At 40.2% G+C, this 14,167-nt stretch overlaps 2 protein-coding genes across 14 annotated transcripts in view; one reads left to right on the forward strand and one right to left on the reverse strand.

Annotated features, from left to right (window-relative positions):
• LOC128012969 (receptor-type tyrosine-protein phosphatase mu) overlaps positions 1 to 14,167 on the forward strand; it is a 256,276-nt gene that overhangs the window by 146,730 nt on the left and 95,379 nt on the right. The gene's annotated exons all lie outside the window — the stretch shown is intronic.
• Positions 1,043 to 12,657, reverse strand: LOC128012991 (N-lysine methyltransferase KMT5A-A-like). The gene is made up of 5 exons (XM_052595655.1): positions 11,065 to 12,657; positions 10,046 to 10,177; positions 2,520 to 2,682; positions 1,499 to 1,691; positions 1,043 to 1,395 (listed from the first exon to the last, which is right to left on the reverse strand). Exons 1-5 carry the CDS (start codon positions 11,123 to 11,125, stop codon positions 1,312 to 1,314), a joined length of 633 nt encoding a protein of 210 aa, XP_052451615.1. The 5' UTR covers positions 11,126 to 12,657; the 3' UTR covers positions 1,043 to 1,311.

The following is a 14,167-nucleotide window of genomic DNA, read 5'->3' on the forward strand; positions in this document are numbered from 1 at the left end:
TTGATAAGCGATTGTTAGATTTAAAGGTGGGGTATGTAATTGTCTTTTTTGTCCATTTTTTCAAAATCACTTGAAATCCTATTCCTAACCCACTTACAGCCACTGAGTTAGAAGCACTGAAATGAGAATTAGGCAATTTAATCATCTGTGGAATGGGCAGGACTCGGAAAAACTCCAGCCAATCATTTCCAAAACTACCAAGAATCATTAGACAGTAACTGTGTCAATCAAACGGTCGTACCATACCCCCTCCCCCATCATGTCCATGTTCTTCGAATGGGTGGAGTCAAAGGAAAGAAGGTAAGGCCATTTGAGTTGTGTAATTTTAAAATCTGCCGGCCGTTTTGCAAATCACATACCCCACCTTTCATCAGCGCGATTCACTGCAAAGCTTTTTTTACCCTTAGTTGGTCAGAACAAAAGTGGATGTTACTTGTTCCAGTGTCATTTTCCGGTGAACATTCTTCTGTTGGTCATGACTCATACTTCCAAAAAGTATAATCTGTCATTGCAAATGACAGTACCCACACCGACGCGATGTGATTGACAGCAGCGCGTTCTCCTCAAAACATTGGATTCATTCGCGCTGTGCCCTGTTAAAGCACAACCCATGTAAAGTTGATAGTTCCACGAATGACTGCAATTGCAGATTTCGAACAGAAATGGCGACAAAGACGAAAAACTAGGACTGCAGCGTTAAATAATTTCTTGTTTGTTTTTTTTAATTGTGAGTAGATAAATACATTTCAAATGACACGGGTGCTGGATGAAGTCGATATGCACCTACAAATCAACTTAAACCAAACCATTCTATGGTTTGCCAGCAATAAAGATATTTTCTATTTGAACACCTGAGCACCAGCTAATAGTGGTTGACTGTGTTGCGTGTTCATTATTTTGGGGGCGGAGCAATGAAGGGAGGGGTCTGTTTGTTTGGGTGTCGATTTCAAATATTAAGTGTTTCTCAGAAATCACTTATTGCATTTTTAACTAGCTGGCAGTAAACATCAGTAGATAGTTGTTGCATGTTTAAGATGGTTACCGTTTTATTCCTTGATGTTCTTGATTTGCCTGACTGCTTATGAGGACCATTGCTGTTTACCTTGTCCAGTTCAGGAGAGGAAACAGAAGCTGCACAATGGGGCTAGATGTCAGAAAAGAAACCAATGAATATCAAAATATCAGAATATTTGTAAAGGACAAAAAAACTTGTTAATGTTCATTCCTCTAGCTGTCCTATACTTTATATATCATTCCACACACAACTCTATGCTGAGAGAGTCAATAATATAGAATAATGATACAGATGTTTTAAAGTGGACTTACGGATTTATGCAGGCGCAAACTGCTGACTGGCTTTTTATCAGTGGATTCTGCTGATGCTTTATTCAAAGGCTTGAGAAATATGAGACCACAATCACATGGTAACTAATCAGAATTAGAGTAAAAAATTATCATGAATTACTGATCAATCTCTTTAGCATTTTATTGATAGTACCTTGACTCGCCATGGCCAATCTGAGTCTCCATAATTGTAAGTGATTTCCTCTCCTGGTAGAATGTCTCGTACAGCAAACAGACACAGGTGAGGTTTTCTGCTCACTTCAACGGTTCTCATTTTGCAAGTAGGATTTCTGGTCTCATCGTTTGCAAGTCTTCCCAAAGACGAGTCTTCTTTAGATGCATCCATGCTATAAAAACATAAAATGAACACTCAATACTTATAATCTTAGTATATATGCTAAACATGTACAGTTATTTTTACAAGTGGTTCTGAACCCCAGTCCTGGGAACCCACCGCTCTGCATATGCTGTATGTCTCGTGTTTTAATCCACCTGATTGAGATGAGGAGTTCTTCATCAGAACATGGCTCTATGAACTCATCTGAGTGCATCAGGTGAAGGAGACATACAGAACCTGCAGAGGAGGGTCTCAGAACCACTGATCTATATGATAGTGTACTGCAATGTATGGTAATGTACAGCTCTCAGATAAAAGCATCTAAAAGTTACCATGTTGTTCTCTTTAGGGAATACAGGGGGAATTTTTTTTGATGACTCAAAGAAACTACACTCCGTACTCTATGTCAGTTCATGGTGAATTTGAAGTATTAGGGTGTATTCACATGTGGCATGTTTTTTTAGGCTGTTAATGTGGTTCATCTGAATAAATGTGAAAGCTGCTATTTGAAACCTGGTGCGACCAAACAAGCGGACCGAGACGCTGAAAAGAAGGGTCTCAGTTGGCTTCCAAATGAACTCTGGTGCAGTTCAAATGAAATATGAACATAACATGGACCAGAGACATGTAAATAAACCAAAAACAGGAATATGTGACCCTAAAAAGGACAGACCGGTCAATCATAACTTAGGTTCAACGATAGAAATGCCAATCTGAACACTAAGCGTATCCGGACCAAAAGAAACGAGCGAACAGAACTACAGGCATGAACTAAGTATCTTACAGTTCCAGATATTTTAGCATACCTACTACATCAATCCAACAGTTCTGTACTCACCACCAATTTTTGCCATGCCACTGAAAATCAAACAGGAACGTGTTCTCAGCTTCAGTGTAGTGTTCAGTTCGGTCCAGACTCTCCTGTGAACTCAGAAGTTCACCTCTGTATTCAAGAACAAAATCACCTCTGAAAAAAGCTCCAGTGGTGAAAACTCCACGCCCTGAAGAGGAGAAATACATTAGCTTCAGTTTCTTTAATGTCAAATATTATTTTGATTCTTCCTAAAAGTTCTCTACCATATGATGTACATTATATGACGTAGAAGGGAAATTACTGAAGGAAAATAGTCAGCCAGGCTAATCTCAAAGCATGCTTTGCTTTTCATACTTTTAAGTCTTAAAATTATACAGTTAAAATTACATACATTTTCTTACACAAACAATATGATCATGGCTATATATTGTTTAGAACAGAGTGCCGCAGTGATGACGTATTTTTGAAGGGCAACCCGGTAGTTCACCTCACCTAGTTCCCTCCACAAAAACCTTATAGGATTTTAGAACCCTATAGAAAATCCATATCCTTGTGTAATATATATAATGTTTCTACATTCTTGTAATGTATGTTTGACTGATTGTGTGCCTTTATAAGTAAATCAGGTTAATGACGTCAAAAGCAAACCATATGTGTATCTGACTTTGTGTATTTCATATGTCATGTCACTTGTGATGTTAAATAAAGCCCAAGAGTATTCCAGAATATCAGTGGGAATCTTACAGACTCATATTCTCCTCTCATCCAGTATCGGATGCAGGATTTTGACTGTACCACCTCTGCATGAGATGAGAACACATTTTAAGAGTTTCTTGGGTAGAGAAAACGCTTGCTCTCTCTGGATGTGCTTAAATCCACAATAAGGACACTTTCCTGTCACACATCACACATGCTCACTTCAATAAGCCACAGAACACAGGTTAAAGGGATAGTTTACCCAAAAATGAAATTTCTTTCAGTAATTACTCACCCTCATGTTGTTCCAAACCCGTAAAACCTTCGTTCATCTTCAGAACACAAATTAAGATATTTTTGATGAAATCTGAGAGCTGGATCACTCCTCCATAGACTTCCAAGGGACTGAAACTTGTTGGCCCACAAAAGTTATCAAAGAGATCATTAATATAGTCCAAGTGACTACAGTGGCTCAGTCTTAAGTATATCAAGCGACGAGAATACTTTTTGTGTGCAAAAAATAAATAAAAATAATGACTTTATTCCACTATTCATTTCCTTCTCTCTGGGCCACGAGTGAGTTCACGTAGTAAAACTGTGCAGTGCGTCTGTGTTGCACGTCACACGCATCACACACATGACCAGCGTCGGCCAATAGTGAGCCTACGTGGTGACGTGTAACACAGACCCACTGCGCAGTTTTACTACGTGAACTCACTCGTGGCCCAAAGAGAAGGAAATGAATAGTGGAATAAAGTCATTATTTTTGTTGTTTTTTGCACACAAAAAGTATTCTCGTCGCTTAATATACTTAAGACTGAGCCACTGTAGTCACTTGGACTATATTAACGATCTCTTTGATAACTTTTCTGGGCCAACAAGTTTCAGTCCCTTGGAAGCCTATGGAGGAGTGATCCAGCTCTCAGATTTCATCAAAAATATCTTAATCTGTGTTCCGAAGATGAACGAAGGTTTTACGGGTTTGGAACAACATAGACAAAATCTAGCTGTGTCGATTGGTTTATGCTTATGCCGTTTATGATTACCTTAGTCTGCGTTTACATGACCACCAGAACTGTTGGCTTATTATGCATAATTGGGTTATGTATGTGCAAATAAACATTGACTTTGGGTTGATGGAACCAGAAGTGCAAAAATGCAACTGCTTTGTTTTACTGTACGACGTACACACCTCCGCCGACTTGAGCTTCCAAAGTTACCGGAAGTCATTCATTTTCAATGGAAGCTGGCTTCTCTCAGCTGCAAGGAGCGTCAAATTCCTTGGCATGGCGTTTTGAGCGACTAGAGCGTCAATCTGAAAGTTGAAGTAGCTCAACTTTATGGTAATGAGCTATGTTCAGCGGCAAGCAGCAGCAAAACGCCAGCAACCAATCGGAATATAGACGTCCTTCGCGCTGGCTGATTCCGGAGAAACATACAATGTAAACTTTCGTTCCTACCAAAACATTAGTTCTATCAACACGCTATCAAACTGTGTCCAGCCTGAAGTTCCGCTGGACGTACCTCTCGTCATCGAGCCGCAGCTGCTGCACCAGCCGGTGATACTCTCTGAATTGATAACGGCCCTGGAGGGTTTCATGAACCCAAAATCTCCGAGTCCGATGTCTTCTCAAGCAGCACCAAACACAACAACTTCACGATTATCCGACAGTGATACACATTTGAGAATGAGCTCAACTTATTTGAAATATTTACGAGCGCTCGTTTTAAGCGGGAATGCAATTAATTTGCTCACGGTAACACCAATTTGACCAATTACATTAAAGTAAATATAATATTAATATAACAATAATAGCTAATTATTCTTTTCTTCCCAAACAAATGTGACCAAAACGGTTATAATAATTCTGTCATTATAAAAGGTTTCTTCAGTGTATTGCTTGTTTTTTCTGTTTATTACATTTTATGTTGTGACACTTCTCCATGCTATGTCAGAGCGGCCAAAGCGTCAACAAGCTTCCCCGTACTTTTTGACAAGCGTCCTTGACAGGGCGGCCAGAGCTTCTTTGCAGCTCAAGTCGGCGGCTGTGTGTACGTAAAGTTAGGGCTCATGCCAGCAGAACTCTATTCAGGAATCTGGACTGCACAATAAAAAATATATATATTTATAAAGTACTGTTTAACTTGTGGCCTAACAACCATATGACTTGCCTTACATTAAATTCTCAGTTTTGTAGATTAACATTATTACTAGGGCTGGGCGATAAAATGATAATGATAATTATCATGATATAATTTCTCGATAAAACGATATCCAGAGTTCGATAAATGTTCGATAATGTTTATGCGCCAAAAGCGGAACCGAACTCATTTGACCCGCGCGCCACACGGACCGTTTATCCGCTTTATTTTCAGTCGCAAACAAGTATTTGTCCAAGCAGTTGTCATATTTTCAAAACTCTAAACACAATTAGCACAGCATCTGTCTATTGTGGCCATACCATTCACACATTTCATGTCGTTTTTACACAATATGGAGTCATTGAACACATTTCCACAATGCTTACATTTTCTGAACAGACAAGCTATACCTCCCAACAAAATTATGGATAATATCAACACATCACACACGAACCGATTTGACTCCCGAGCATTCCCAGGTCAGACGGGAAATCTCGCAAAATCCCTCGAGATCAAACGTGACTTTAGAGTAAACAATCATGGCGGACGAAGAGGATGCAGTGGCCATAGTTTGTGCTTTGTTTTTAACGGGGAAAAAAACATAAGAAAAATAAGAAAAGGCGATGGTCAAAGAGGTGGAGACGACGCGAGCATGGACTATACTTGCTATATCATGATATGGAGATAAGTTGTTGTTTTATCTCATAGAAATGTTGTTACGTACTACACAGATTAATAACCGTTGAAATAAACGTTCATATATTAGTTTCCATGTACTCTGGTGGACTGCAGTTGTGGATGTAGTTATGCCCATCGACTTTATTTGTATTTGTTATATTATATACGCCGGCTGTTTTGATTTTGTTTCCCGGTACTATCACTGCCTCGTCACCTCGCGTTCTGATTGGCTACACGCCACAGTCCACAGGCTGCGTGATTGTTTGTCCTCGGGGGACACCACACACGAGAAGAAATCGGGCAAAATAAATCCAACATGTTGGATATCCCCGATTTGAGATCGGAGCGGTCCCGACATTCTTCCGAGCAGAGGAGATTAGTCTTAACACACCACACACGGCAGGAATATTTGATCAGATTATTTTACGATAATCGGAGCATCCTAAGATTGTCGGAAGGGCTGAATCGGGGCTAAAATCGGCCCAATTATCCTGCCGTGTGAACCAGCCTTAAAAGGAGGACTTTGAAGAGTGATATTTTTGGAAACAGAAACAGAAAAAGACAAACACTAATGTATGGACGAGGAAGAGTAAGAGCAAGGGCCCAGTGAGAGGAGCAGGAGCAGTGAACAGTGAGAGGAGCAGGAGCAGTGAGAGATGCAGTGAGAGGAGCAGGAGCAGTGAGAGGAGCGGGAGCATTGAACAGTGAGAGGAGCAGTGAGAGATGCAGTGAGAGATGCAGTGAGAGATGCAGTGAGAGAAGCAGGAGCAATGAGAGGAGCAGGAGCAGTGAGAGATGCAGTGAGAGATGCAGTGAGAGGAGCAGGAGCAGTGAGAGATGCAGTGAGAGGAGCAGTGAGAGGAGCAGTGAGAGATGCAGTGAGAGATGCAGTGAGAGATGCAGGAGCAGTGAACAGTGAGAGGAGCAGTGAGAGGAGCAGGAGCAGTGAACAGTGAGAAGAGCAGGAGCAGTGAGAGGAGCAGGAGCAGTGAGAGATGCAGTGAGAGGAGCAGGAGCAGTGAGAGATGCAGTGAGAGGAGCAGTGAGAGGAGCAGTGAGAGGAGCAGTGAACAGTGAGAGGAGCAGTGAGAGGAGCAGGAGCAGTGAGAGATGCAGTGAGAGGAGCAGTGAGAGATGCAGTGAGAGGAGCAGGAGCAGTGAACAGTGAGAGGAGCAGGAGCAGTGAGAGATGCAGTGAGAGGAGCCGGAGCAGTGAGAGGAGCAGGAGCAGTGAGAGATGCAGTGAGAGGAGCCGGAGCAGTGAGAGGAGCCGGAGCAGTGAGAGATGCAGTGAGAGGAGCAGGAGCAGGAGCAGTGAGAGGAGCATGAGCTGTGAGAGGAGCAGTGAGGGGAGCGGGAGCAGTGAGAGGAGCAGTGAGGGGAGCAGGAGCAGGAGCAGTGAGAGGAGCATGAGCTGTGAGAGGAGCAGTGAGGGGAGCAGGAGCAGTGAGAGGAGTGGGAGCAGGAGCAGTGAGGGGAGCAGTGAGAGGAGCGGGAGCAGGAGCAGTGAGAGGAGCAGTGAGGGGAGCAGGAGCAGTGAGAGGAGCGGGAGCAGGAGCAGTGAGAGAAGCAGTGAGGGGAGCGGGAGCAGGAGCAGTGAGAGATGCAGTGAGAGGAGCAGGAGCAGGAGCAGTGAGAGGAGCATGAGCTGTGAGAGGAGCAGTGAGGGGAGCAGGAGCAGTGAGAGGAGCAGGAGCAGTGAGAGGAGCAGGAGCAGTGAGAGGAGCAGTGAGAGGAGCAGGAGCAGTGAGAGGAGCAGTGAGGGGAGCGGGAGCAGGAGCAGTGAGAGGAGCAGTGAGGGGAGCAGGAGCAGTGAGAGGAGCAGTGAGAGGAGCGGGAGCAGGAGCAGTGAGAGGAGCAGGAGCAGTGAGAGGAGCAGTGAGGGGAGCAGGAGCAGTGAGAGATGCAGTGAGAGGAGCAGGAGCAGGAGCAGGAGCAGTGAGAGGAGCATGAGCTGTGAGAGGAGCAGTGAGGGGAGCAGGAGCAGTGAGAGGAGCAGGAGCAGTGAGAGGAGCAGGAGCAGTGAGAGGAGCAGTGAGAGGAGCAGGAGCAGTGAGAGGAGCAGTGAGGGGAGCGGGAGCAGGAGCAGTGAGAGGAGCAGTGAGGGGAGCAGGAGCAGTGAGAGGAGCAGTGAGGGGAGCGGGAGCAGTGAGAGGAGCAGTGAGAGGAGCAGGAGCAGTGAGAGGAGCAGTGAGAGGAGCAGGAGCAGTGAGAGGAGCAGTGAGGGGAGCGGGAGCAGGAGCAGTGAGAGGATCAGTGAGAGGAGCAGTAGCAGTGAGATGAGCAGTGAGAGGAGCAGGAGCAGTGAGAGGAGCAGTGAGAGGAGCAGGAGCAGTGAGAGGAGCAGTGAGAGGAGCAGGAGCAGTGAGAGGAGCAGTGAGGGGAGCGGGAGCAGGAGCAGTGAGAGGAGCAGTGAGGGGAGCAGGAGCAGTGAGAGGAGCAGTGAGAGGAGCGGGAGCAGGAGCAGTGAGAGGAGCAGGAGCAGTGAGAGGAGCAGTGAGAGGAGCAGGAGCAGTGAGGGGAGCGGGAGCAGGAGCAGTGAGAGGAGCAGTGAGGGGAGCAGGAGCAGTGAGAGGAGCGGGAGCAGGAGCAGTGAGAGGAGCAGTGAGGGGAGCAGGAGCAGTGAGAGGAGCAGTGAGAGATTGTTTTTATTTTACCCCCCCCCCTCCTTTTTTTATCTGGGCTTTTTGCTGTTGTTGTTTTTTTGTTCAGAATGCTCTTATGTGTTTCATGGATATTTTGTTCACTGTAAGCAATACTGTCAAACCTTTTCTGTTCTATCATACCGTGTTTCTACTGTACCTCCTGCAGTAAACAGTAAAGGAAAAATAGTTTTTTACTGGAATGCTTTTGAATGTGAACATTACTGTACATTTGGACATACAGTTCCTAACCAAGAAATTTAGTGTAAAACAGTGAATTGCATGTTTTGCATGCAAATACCTGTAAAACTGAGACTGAAAAGTCCAGTTTTTGTAATATCAACAATATCCAGTATTTTGAAACCTGGTGTACTTTGATTGACTGCATGTACCTTTTGAGGTGAAAACAAGTGTTATTCTTTGACAGAATAATTTAATTTTGAGTCAGATTTCCAGTGTTTTGGTAAAGTTGGTGTGTGCAGAGAAAGATGTGTTCTATTTTGAAATGAAGATTTAGTATAAATTTAACAAAATGTGTTTTTGAGAAAAAAATTATCCATTTGGCCAATTGTGTTTTGTAGGTGTTAGTCTGTGTTAAGAGTTTAGAAAAAGTATCTGAAGTATGGTTAAGCGCTTGTTAGCGATTGAAAAAAACTGTAATGTAGACAATGTATTAAAGGATTAATAAAATAGTTACAGTATTTGGTTTTGTGGTTATCATGATCTAAATGCATGATACTGGATGACCAATGGTTAATTTTAATAAAACTCAAACAGTCAGAATATTACATTTTACCAAATAAAATTGAGGTCGTTTTAAAAGATGTTACTGTTTTTGTTAATGAACATAAATTTTACATAGTAAATCTGCTCCTAACTGAATCTAATACTGCTGCAAATCATTGTCAAATATGCATTTTGAGACAAAATATATCTAATATTAATATTGCTGCCTGCACTGTAAACTGTGCTGAAGATCCGTGCCATCAAAGTCAGGCAACACAAACCTGTTTCAAGACTTGAAACAATATCCCCCATTAGCACATCCAGGAACTAAGAAATACATTTTCCAATAAATATATTTATTTTGTTAAGGAAAAATAACAAATGTTTGAATGTTCTACCTCAGATTTGTGAAATGTTCACCTGTTTGGCAAGTGTTTGTCATGATATGTTCTGACAATAAAGAGTAGTTTAAAACCACAATTAATGCTCTGGTTTCTACAACTTTCACTTAGGAGCAAATATCTGCCTTTAAACTTGAAAGAAATAAAGATTTGACATTTATTGTGTCGATATCGACTAATATAAAACAATTATCGTGATAACTTTTTTGCCATATCCCCCAGCCCTAGTTATTAGTTACTAAACTGCTTAGTCATTTATACTTGCCTTTATATTTGCTGATGAACTGCTCTCGAAGCCCAGGCTTGTCAGTTTTACAGGTAATGTGATGCTCAGCATCCTGCAGAGGTTTCCTACGTCTTTTATTTCCCAGCATGGCGACTTTCTTTCTTGAAATGACTGGAAAAAATAAATACAAATAAATATAAGATTAATGAAATAAACAAGCATATTTTAAAAAATCCTGTTGATCTTACTGGAATTGTTCACCAAAAACACACATAATTAACATACTAACCCTCATATCCAAACCGGTGTTGTGTTTTTCTGTGGAACAAATCTTTATATTATATTTTTTTTTTTTTTAATGGAAATGTCATTAATGCCAAAAACCATTGGTTCTTGTGTGTCTTGTAACCACAACTGATGTCAATCTATATTTGATTTAAGAGCTAAAGTATATGGGAGATTTTCAGTCAATAACCAGCTAGATTTATATGGACTATTTTTAATGTGCTTTTTGTCTGCTTTGGAGCTTGAAACAAAATACAAATATTATAAAGTATCAATTCATGGTCATTGTGCAAAAAAATCTCAGTGAAGATAAATTATTAAAATAAAACATTCCACTAAAAAACCAATTCGGGGGCAAATAATGTAATAATGTATTACATAAAATATAATATATAAAATAATGATATTAAAAAATGAGAATGAATTATTTCAAATTACTGTTGATATTTTACAACACTTTTGAGAAAAACAATGATTTAGTAAACTATCACTGACTCGGTTGTCTTGATTACTTTGTAGAACCTAAAGTACTATTATATGAAAAATAACAAAATTATATTTAATAGTCAATTTTATATATACAATTTGTTTTCATTATTGCAACAAATCATCAAATGAGACAGGCTTAGAAGCAAACTCAAATACAATCGAGAAGTAAATAAAACCCTATTACAAAAAATAATTAAACCACTAAAATAAACATACATCGTACTATATTTCATATTACACAATGTATTTAGTTATCATGCATTTTCAGGACGTCTTGATCTCACCTTTCCTCCTGGTGGGTTGTTTGTCGTCTGCCTCGCGCGTTCCATCGTCACGTGTCTGCATTTCCCGGGAAAACACCACCGTCGCTGACTTGCGTAAATGACGTAGTTACGTATTTGGATTTCACGTTGAAATTGTGACTACATTTATTTGGCCTAATAGAAAATTATCTGGTGGCAATGATATTTGTTTTAACCACAGTACTGTTTCTTCAAACTTAAAAAAAAAATGTGATGAAGTTAGTCTTTCTAGTGGACAGAGCACATGATCACTTTTTAACCGAGCACCCACCTCAAACTACGAACCAGTGCGCATGTCCGTACATGCACTGGTTTAAAAGAGCAAAAAGTACCCGATGTGCACTTATTTTTATAAAATAACACCACATCATAAAGTTTTTAAGAGAATTACAAATAAGAATATTCAAAACGTGCAGGTCTGCTGTAAACTAGAGCTCACAAGACTTTTGTTAGTTCATTCATTCATCTCATCTGCAGCGAGTCAGTCAGAGACAGTGCTGTGGGGGAAGGGCGCGCGCGCGATCAGAGAGTGCTGTGGGGGAAGGGCGGCTGATCACAGTATGAGCAGCAGAAGCAGATCTCAGCTAGGGCTATAGTTGAAAATCAAAGTAAGAACTAATAAATCTGTAAACAAACATTTAAACGTGCCAGCTTAATTCATGATTCTTTTAAACACTTTTGTTCTTTTGTATGACTATAACCTTTTCTCTCTCTCTCTCTCTCTCTCTCTCTCTATATATATATATATATAGAGAGAGAGAGAGAGAGAGAGAGATACATAGATATATAATTTCTTGAATCATTCTTAAGATTTTCAAACCAGTAAGTGCACTGGTTTGTAAAAAAAATGTACCCAACGTGTACTTAATTTTCTGAAATAACACCACATCATAAAGCTTTTAAGAGGATTACAAATATGAATATTCAAAACGTGCAGGTCTGCTGTAAACAAGAGCTCACAACTGTCTAAATGAGCAACCTAGATCTCTTGAACAGACATCTTATTTTCTATTACAGTTGTTTTCAGTCGCTAACAAGTATTTGTCCAAGCAGTTGTCATATTTTCAAAACTCTAAACACAATTAGCACAGCATCTGTCTATTGTGGCCATACCATTCACACATTTCATGTCGTTTTCACACAATATGGAGTCATTGAACACATTTCCACAATGCTTACATTTTCTGAACAGACAAGCTATACCTCCCAACAAAATTATGGATCGTTTTTGTAGCATTTACAAATGTTAACACACAACATCCCACAATAGCAAAAACAATGTTCCAAACCTTAGATACAGTATAAAAACCTCTGCCTTTGCAATGATATCAGTTCAAAAACAATTTATCTTAGCTGATTTATGTTGTGTAAATTGGGCCAACCACAGCTGATTCCAATCTGGCTTAGACTCAATCGCAGGGGTTATTTTTTTTTCTATTACATTGACACTTATACAATACAGTAAAAGGAGGACTTTGAAGAGTGATATTTTTGGAAACAGAAAAAGACAAACACTGTAATGTATGGACGAGGAAGAGTAAGAGCAAGGGGCCAGTGAGAAGAGCAGGAGCAGTGAGATGGATATTCTGTTCACTGTATGCAATACTCTCAAAGCTTTTCTGTTCTATCATACCGTGTTTCTACTGTACCTCCTGCAGTAAACAGTAAAGGAAAAAAATAGCTTTTTACTGGAATGCTTTTGAATGTGAACATTACTGTACATTTGGACATACAGTTCCTAACCAAGAAATTTAGTGTAAAACAGTGAATTGCATGTTTTGCATGCAAATACCTGTAAAACTGAAACATAAAAGTCTATGCAGTTTTTGTAATGTCAACATTAGCCAGTATTTTGAAACCTGGTGTACTTTGATTGACTGCATGTACCTTGTGAGGTGAAAACAAGTGTTATTCTTTGACAGAATAATTTAATTTTGAGTCAGATTTCCAGTGTTTTGGTAAAGTTGGTGTGTTGACAGAAAGATGTGTTCTATTTTGAAATGAAGATTTAGTATATATTTAACAAAATGTGTTTTCGAGAAGAAAATTATCCATTTGGCCAATTGTGTTTTGTAGGTGTGAGTCTGTGTTAAGAATTTAGAAAAAGTATCTAAAGTATGGGTAAGCGCTTGTAAGCGATTGAAAAAAAACTGTAATAGCATTTATTAATCAAAACAGTCAATTGAAGTCTGCAAACCCACAGCAGGGCTGATATGCAAGCATCTCATCTGCAGCGAGTCAGTCAGAGACAGTGCTGTGGGGGAAGGGCGCGCGCGCGATCAGAGAGTGCTGTGGGGGAAGGGCGGCTGATCACAGTATGAGCAGCAGAAGCAGATCTCAGCTAGGGCTAGGGCTAGGGCTAGGGCTATAAAATCAAAGTAAGAACAAATAAATATGTTAACAAACATTTAAACGTGCCAGCTTAATTCATGATTCTTTTAAACACTTTTTGTTCTTTTGTATGACTATAACTGCTCTCTCTCTCTCTCTCTCTCTCTCTCTCTCTCTCTCTCTCTCTCTCTCATATATATATATATATATATATATATATATATATATATATATATCATTTCTTGAATAATTCTTAAGATTTGCAAACCAGTGAGTGCATTTTTCAAAACAATTGGTACAAACCCAGACAAAAACAAAGCCTGTAACTTGCTCAATATCCTTAATACAATATCAATGAACATCAGTGCCATCAGAATGACAAGTCCTTGTGTCATTGTTTACAAACATGATAGTCAAAATGCTTTGTCATTTTGTCAATATAACAGTGAACTATCATTCAAAAAGTGAAACTTGTATATTATATTCATTCATTACACACAGACTGATATATTTCAAATATGTCTCTTTTAATTTTGATGATTATAACTGACAACTACGTAAAATCCCAAATTCAGTATCTCAGAAAATTTGAATATTACTTAAGACCAATACAAAGAAAGGATTTTTAGAAATGCTGGCCAACTGAAAGGTATGAGCATGAAAAGTATGAGCATGTACAGCACTCAATACTTAGTTGTGTCTCTTTTGTCTGAATGACTGCAGCAATGCGGCGTGGCATGGAGTCGATCAGTCT

Source organism: Carassius gibelio, chromosome B24, assembly GCF_023724105.1.
Source record: "Carassius gibelio isolate Cgi1373 ecotype wild population from Czech Republic chromosome B24, carGib1.2-hapl.c, whole genome shotgun sequence".
Classification (NCBI taxonomy): domain Eukaryota; kingdom Metazoa; phylum Chordata; class Actinopteri; order Cypriniformes; family Cyprinidae; genus Carassius; species Carassius gibelio.